This window comes from Nuphar pumila, chromosome 11 (assembly GCF_984573655.1).
Source record: "Nuphar pumila chromosome 11, dmNupPumi1.hap1.1, whole genome shotgun sequence".
NCBI lineage: Eukaryota > Viridiplantae > Streptophyta > Magnoliopsida > Nymphaeales > Nymphaeaceae > Nuphar > Nuphar pumila.
The window spans coordinates 108,764,841-108,772,348 of NC_143259.1; the positions used below are offsets into that span (position 1 = coordinate 108,764,841).

Sequence of the window (7,508 nt, forward strand, 5' to 3'; positions counted from 1 at the left end):
CAAAACAACTTAAATAATAAGATCTAAGATGGGTATGAAGATGGCAGATGATATAAGGGATGTGGAACAGAACTTCAGAGGAGGCATCAAAGATTCAAAACCAACATTAATGGTTGTCTTACCATATGATAGAACAAAAGAACACGATTGCACATCGGGTCATACCGAATCCCTGCCCAACAACTCAGCTGAATCACTTCCACTGTTCCCCATGTGAGATGTGCGGTGGGGATTGACTTGTAAACTTCAAAGCACAATTTTTTGTTGTCAAAAATCACCACCAACCATGGCACTTCATCACCACCGTTCATTCTGTAATCTGTGGGGTCCACCAAATAGATGAAGGCTACGAACCGCTGAGATTTCAAAGCACAAAAGATTTGTGCTTATATCACCTGATCTGACCTTGTTACCGAGCGCACTTCGAACTTCATACTCCGAAGTCTCTCTCTCTCTCTCTGTGTGTGTGTGGTGTGGAATTGCACAATCAAGATGCCCACTACTACCACGGTACCACCATAACCATTCATAACGAACAGATATATCCTCCCCTGGAGAGAGAGATCGGAATCGTATCAGATAAAGTATGATTGAGTCCCGATCTAAAATATATCTGGTAATATTGGATATGATAAAAAAAAGCATCCAGACAAGGTACTTACAGGTTAAAAAAAATGCAATTGGATCGAATTTTGATCTAAGTCCAAGTTAAATCCAACATGACTACAAATTCGAGTGATAACTGATTTACAATTTATCATCTCTATTTTGAGCAAGAAGTCTATATATATATTTTCTCTTGACAGAGCACAATTCTTGAGGCTTCATAAGCAATTTCTATTATAATAAAATAGTGCAAAGAGCCTAAATCTTTGATAGAAAATCTGTGTTCAAAATCTTGTATAATCTGCTTAATATTTTTACATGAGTTTTTTATAATAATAATATCATCAACATAAAATAGGACAAATGTATGTATACAATTTTTATGACAGAAAAATAAGGATGGATCAACTTTTGATTCAGTAAAACCTAACATTTTTAAATAAATACGTAGTCTTTCAAACCACATCCTAGAAGCTTATTTAAATCATAAAGAGCACGGTTAAGTTTGCACACAAAGTTTGGATGACTCTTATTTTTAAAGTTAAGATGTTTACTCATATTCAAATCCTCTTACAATGTTATTTACGTCCAACTAATGGATCAACCATCCTAAATTGACTGCAATTGAGAGAATCATTCAAATTGATATAGGTTTAATAACTGGGCTAAATGCTTCAAAGTAATCAACTCCCTCTTGTTGTTGATTGTACCCTTTGCTAATAAGACAAGTTTTATATTTGGCTATGGTTATATTGTACAACAACAACAACAACAACTACGCCTTCATCCCAAAACAATTGGGGTCGGCGATATGGTTATATTGTAATGCCTTTTAATCTTATAAATTCATTTACACCTAACTAGATTTGTAGCATTTTTTGAAAAGACAAAGGCTTAGGTTTGTTTTTGAAGTAGGGCCTTGACTTCTTCTTCAGTGGCTTGATGTCATGGCTTGATGTCACTTAGGTTTAGTAAAAGCCTATTCGAATGAGTATGATTCTTGCTCTTCTTGGCTCACCTCACTCAAGAGAGAAATAGGGATATTTTGTTTCAAAAAATAACCTTGGTTTGATAGTTCCATCTTAGTATGGAACTTTGTGGGAGAGATCAAACTATAAGATTTAATTATTTTATTTGTTCTCGTGAAATTTGATTATTAAACAACCTGGCTTTGTTTTATGAAATTTTATATTAAACTTGGATCCAACCAGAATAAGTTTGCAATTTTTTAATATTAATAACCCTAAAAATATTAATTTTTTGAGTATGACTTGGGCCAAATTTTTATAATCTTTATCAAAGTATGGTTTTTCTAATTAAAAATCTGACTATATCTCAATTCATATATGATATTGATGCCTTCTAACTAAGCCCAATCTAAGTCCGAACTCTGAACCCATCCATTTTGGCAGAGGTCCAACCAGTTGACACTCCTAAATTGAAAACAATGGACAGTGGCGTGATCTGCTCTAGTTTTACTGCTAACTGAAAACTAACATCATCAACCCCTCCTGCTAGCTAAAATTCTAAAAGGTTCACAAAAAAAAAGGTTGTTAGAGGCAAATCTGTTGCTTATGCCCTATGTTATCCCTATCTTCGTAACCCTTATTGGGATTTTATTGATGCAAGTTTTTTTGATCAAATCAGACTCTACATATGTGATCTACATCATTTCTTTAGCAAAAAACAGAATTTAAATTGCTGAAATTCAATCTGTTTGCAAGATTTTTGGTGATGCAAAAATCAACTGTTGACAAAATACAAAATTGTGTAATTAATAAAACACAGAATTTTTTTCAAAAACTACAATCAAAGGACACTCTTATTAAATTAACCATGCTGAATCCATCTATAGGTTGAGATTTTATCAAAACAACTTGAATATGTAGATGATATAGGGGATGCGGAACCCAAATTTTAGAGGAAGTATCAAAGATTCAAGACCAACATTAATGGTTGTATTACCATATGATACAACAAAAAAATACGATTGCAAATTGGGTCATACTGAATCCCCACCCAACATCTCAGCCGAATTGCTTCCATTGTTCCCCATGTGAGATGTGTGGTGGGGATTGACTTGTAAACTTCAAATCACAATTTTTTGTTGTTGTCAAAAATCACCACCAACCATGGCACTTCATCACCATCGTTCATTTTGTGTAATCTATGGGTCCACCAAAACCCGATGATGTAATGGTTACAAATAGATCAAGGCTACGACAACACAGATTTCAAAGCACAAAATATTCGTGCTTAGTTATATCACCTGATCTGACCTCCTTGTATAGAGTACTCCCTTTGAACTCCATACTTCAAAGACTCAACATGTGTGTAACAGTAAGAGTAAGCGCCATTTGGTTGGTTGGTGAACGGTGGTGCTACCTAGGCGTATGGCTGACTTAGGTGTTTTTGCTCCAAGACAGAGGAGTATTGCTCTTGTGGCCAAGCAATGTTTGATGGCCCATCAACCAGGTTCTCTATGTGCTCGTTTGCTTCATGCTAAATATGGTGCTTCTGATTTATCTCATTTTTGTCATGGAACCCGGGGGTTGGCGATCTCGCACTTGTGAAGCATGTGGCTGAGATCCTTATCATCCTTTAGAGATCAAAATGGGGATGCAGGAAATTATGATCAGTGGTTGCAATGGGCAATTGCACCAAATGGTGCGTTCCACACTTATAAAGTGTATAGATCGTTGCTCCCCCCAGGGGCAGATTGGTTCCCTGAGTGTGCGTTATAGGGTAAGAGCTCTTCCCCAAGATCTTGGGTCTTGGCTTGGTTAATTTTGCATGATAGGGTTCAGACTTATAATTATTTAAAGAAGTTGGGCTTTCAGTTTCCAAGTTGGTGTGTGTTGTGTCAAGCTGCTGAAGAAACTACTTTTCATTTATTCTGGTTCTGCCCAATCTTACATGGAGATCTTTGAACGTAATTGTCAAAGATGAGTCTTTTGCGCTTGATCTACTCCTGGGCTCTATTGAAATTAGACGATGCAAGCGGTGGAGACTGATCTGGAAGACATGGTTGCTTACTACTTGGTGGTTTGTTTGGATGGCATGCAATGATGCTACTTTCCATCAAATTCCGGTCATCCTTAATAATCTTGTCCATAAAATCCTGGTTGATGTATATGTGATTCTATGTATGCATCTTAGAGACCTCTCCTTCCGTTTGAACAACGTTCACTCATCGGCGGTTTCTTCTAATCCAGCGGATCCTGGTTGAGCTTGACTTTGTTGTTTGTTGATAGTTGTCTGTAGTTTATTTTTCTTTAGCTTTTGTTTTTCTATATTTTAGTTTTATTTTGTTCAGTTCATGGGTTCAACATTTTGTTGATCTTCATGAGTGATAATTTTTTTCTCTCTCTCTCTCTCTGAAAGTGTAACAGTATAATCAAGAAGCCAACTACTTAACATCATCACCACGCAAAACAAACCTATATATCCATTGAAGTAGATAGAGAGAGACATCCCTTCCTTGCCTTCTTGCTCTCTTCTTTCATTTTCTTGGCATTTCACTTTTTCAAGAGAGAGAGAGACCGATTGGGTAATCCCTTCCCTGCCGTCTTGGCCGATTCCTTCTTTCATCTTCTTGGCATTTCACTTTGTCACGAGAGAGAGAGAGAGAGAGAGAGAGAGAGAGAGAGAGAGAGAGAGAGAGAGAGAGAGAGAGAGAGAGAGAGACCTGCTGGGTAATTCCTTCCGTCTTCTTGCGCTCCTCCTTCTTTCGATTTCTTGGCATTTACTTACGCCATGGAACATGACACGGCCGTGCAAGTAAGGGCTGACAACGTCCACATAGTGATGGAGTACGTCCGAGACCACATAATCCACAACTACTACTACGTCACCGTGCATCCCATCTATGTCAAAGCCAGCCGCGACCTCTTACTACTGCCCGGGGGCGAAAACATAACGGACGCTATCTACGCCCACTTCGCCGAAAACATCAACACCGGCCGACTCTGCCTCTTGGAGATCGGCCTCACCTTCTTCGACGAGCACGGTAACCTCCCCACCCACCCCCGCACCGGCAAGGAGTTCGTCTTGGCATTCCACGTCAAGGTCGCCAACTCCCCAAATGAGATCAACGCTGACTTCTGGCAGTATCTGACGGAGTATGGCATCGATGTTGACGTTAACCTGCAGAACGGCATCGACCTGAATGTCCTCGGCTCTGAGTTCAGGTGCTCGGGCTTGTTCTTGAATGACGGCATCACGTGGGTGGTGTTAGGGGTGTTCTACAAATTATGCTTCATTCTGAAGGTCGTCTGGGGGCACGTGTGTAACACGAAGCAAGAGTTCCTTAGGTGGGTGAGAATCTTCTTCCCAAGGTTGTACGACGTCAGGCATCTGATGTCTCGGGGACAATGGATGATGTCGCAGGGTTGTTTATGGTCTTCTACGGGTTCTCGGAGCCTTGGATGAAAGTGCAGGTGATGGCCACTTTCAACGTGGGTTGGAGCGGCAGCCTTATAACGATGCGGACGTTCATGGCGTTGAAGTACCGATACTTTCCCAACGGCATTCCGCAAAATCTTGTCAATGTCATCCACGGGGCAAATTGGGTCTGAAAAGAGAGAGAGAGAGAGAGAGTTTTCTTGAATGGTTTTTAGTTTCTTGCTGGTGTTGGTGGTTCAAGATTCGTGGTGGTGGTGCAAGATTGCTGATGTTGGTCGATCGTTGCTGGGTTTGTTATCGTCTTTTCTTTTTTCTTGGTGTGGTTGTGTTTTATTGTTCTCCGTCAAGCTTCATCTTTGCGACCTCAGATCACTGCTGTCGGTGCCGGCTTCCATGCATTAGTTTCATTTGGTTTCTTTTTTTTTTTGTGGTGGTACGTTCTTTTTTCTAATGAAAGCTAGCCAACAGACTAAATGCTTCTTGTAATAACCCGGACAATATGCATAAGATAAGAGTCAAATTTCCAACTTGCTCAGACTAAATCAATAGTAAGATAAAAGAAAAAAGTCAGACCAAAGGCTGGGGTTATCATATAAACGTCAAGATCGCATTGTTCTTTGCCTTTTGGGGTTCCAATGTTGTCAGCTTAAGTTTATTGCTGGTGGATGGTGTTGAAAATGGTTCAGACCTAGGTGGGACCGAACCTGAATCTGATTTCAGGTGCTGGTACCGGGTCTGAAATCGAGTCCAATCGAAGCCAAAATAACAAAAAGGATTACATGATTCAGACCCAAACCAAAAACAGTAAAATCATATTTTTTATATTGAAAAAATATGAATCTTAATCCGAACTCCGGTTGGTTCAGGGTCTGGTAAGAAATTTCACAAATCACACTCTGCTCCATATATTAAACAAACTCTTCGAGTTTGACCCAGATTATAATTAACCCTTTGAGTTGGGTCTCAGTGTCAAACCCAACCAGTTGACACCTCTCATCAAGGAATCTATCTTGTCCGTAAGCCTTTTCAATTTCAAGGTTTAAGTGGGAAATTAAACCATCAAACAGTAAAATGTACCGATGGTTGGCCTTGATGCCTCATTCATCAACTCCTTTTCGCATTGTTTGGATTTTAGAATTTTAGGTTGCATTCCTGTCTGATCTGTTCCAACCATCCCCTATGTCATCCCATCTCCATACCCCTCTTAAATCTTATTGTGCAACTTGTTTTTTTATCAAATCTGAGCCGGACTCATCATGGTCGACTTAATATGAATCAACCCTTAGATTTTATTTTTTTTAACCAAAAATAATGTTTTTTTATCATAGCAAATTCATGATACCTTTGGTTATAGATATTATCAGTGATATTTTTTATTTGAAATGATGAACAAAATATCATATGTTTTTTTTGTGATATTTTAAAAATATTGTGGATATTTATCATAATGCTTAAGGGCTATTGCGGTCGATTTTTCCACTTAAACCTTGAAATTGAACTGGCCTACGGACAACATAGAGTCATTGACGAGGATTGTCAACTGGTAGGTTGTGACCCACAGACCCAAACCAAACCTGTTTGGTGATAAACAAACAGGGGTAATTAGGATCCGGGTCAAACTTGAAGAGTCGGATTAACATACGGTGGCTACTATAGATTTGTGAAGTTTCTTGTCATGATGTCTAGGTTATTACAAGAAACGTTAACAAGCCCGACCACCTGAACTGGGGGGCATAGACATTCAGGTCGATACCGTTCTGCAGGTTAACGTCGACGTTGATGCCACGCTCAATCAGATACTACCACAAGTCAGCGTTGATCTCGTTTGGGGATCGAGTTGGCGACCTTGAAGTGGAACTCCCAGACTAACTTCCGGCCGGTGTGGGGGTGGGTGGGGAGGTTGCCGTTCTCGTCGGAGAAGGTGAGACCCAGTTGCAAGAGGCGGAGTCGGCCGATGTTGATGTTTTTGGCGAAGTGAGCGTAATTGATGTCCCGTGTGTTTTCGCCATCGGGCAGCAATAATAGGTTGCGGCTAGCTTTGGCGAGGATGGGCGACATGGTGGCGTAGGGAAAGTTGTTGACTATGTGGTTTCGGATGTACTCCAACTCTCGAAGGAGATTGACAGCCCAGACGTGCACGACTGTGTTATGTTCCATGGCGTAAGTAAATGCCAAGAAAATGAAAGAAGAGGGCAAGAAGGTAGGCAAGGGATTATTACCCAACAGCTCTCGCTCTCTCTCGTGAAAAAATGAAATGCCAAGAAAATGAAAGAAGAGGGCAAGAAGGCACGGAAGGGATATCTCTCTCTCTAGATATCTCTGTGGATATATAGATTAATTTTCGGTGGTGATGATGGAACTAGTAGTTGGCTTCTTGATTATACTGTTACAGAGAGAGAGAGAGAGAGATATGGTAGCCAGCGTTTAGTCGGATCCCGGTCTAAGTTGGTTGTTAAATCAAATTATCTCCGGATCTGAATTTGGATTCATATTAGAAT

General features: G+C 40.0%; 2 protein-coding genes across 2 annotated transcripts; one reads left to right on the plus strand and one right to left on the minus strand.

The window, feature by feature from the left end:
- The first annotated feature begins 4,362 nt into the window (after positions 1–4,362).
- Positions 4,363–5,037, plus strand: LOC149822763 (putative CCR4-associated factor 1 homolog 6). Its single transcript, XM_089980363.1, has one exon. The coding sequence runs from the start codon at positions 4,363–4,365 to the stop codon at positions 5,035–5,037; it is 675 nt and encodes a 224-aa protein (XP_089836489.1).
- A 1,782-nt stretch (positions 5,038–6,819) lies between these two features.
- On the minus strand, positions 6,820–7,167 carry LOC149822764 (putative CCR4-associated factor 1 homolog 6). Its single transcript, XM_089980364.1, has one exon. It carries the CDS (start codon positions 7,165–7,167, stop codon positions 6,820–6,822), a length of 348 nt encoding a protein of 115 aa, XP_089836490.1.
- Positions 7,168–7,508: the final 341 nt, after the last annotated feature.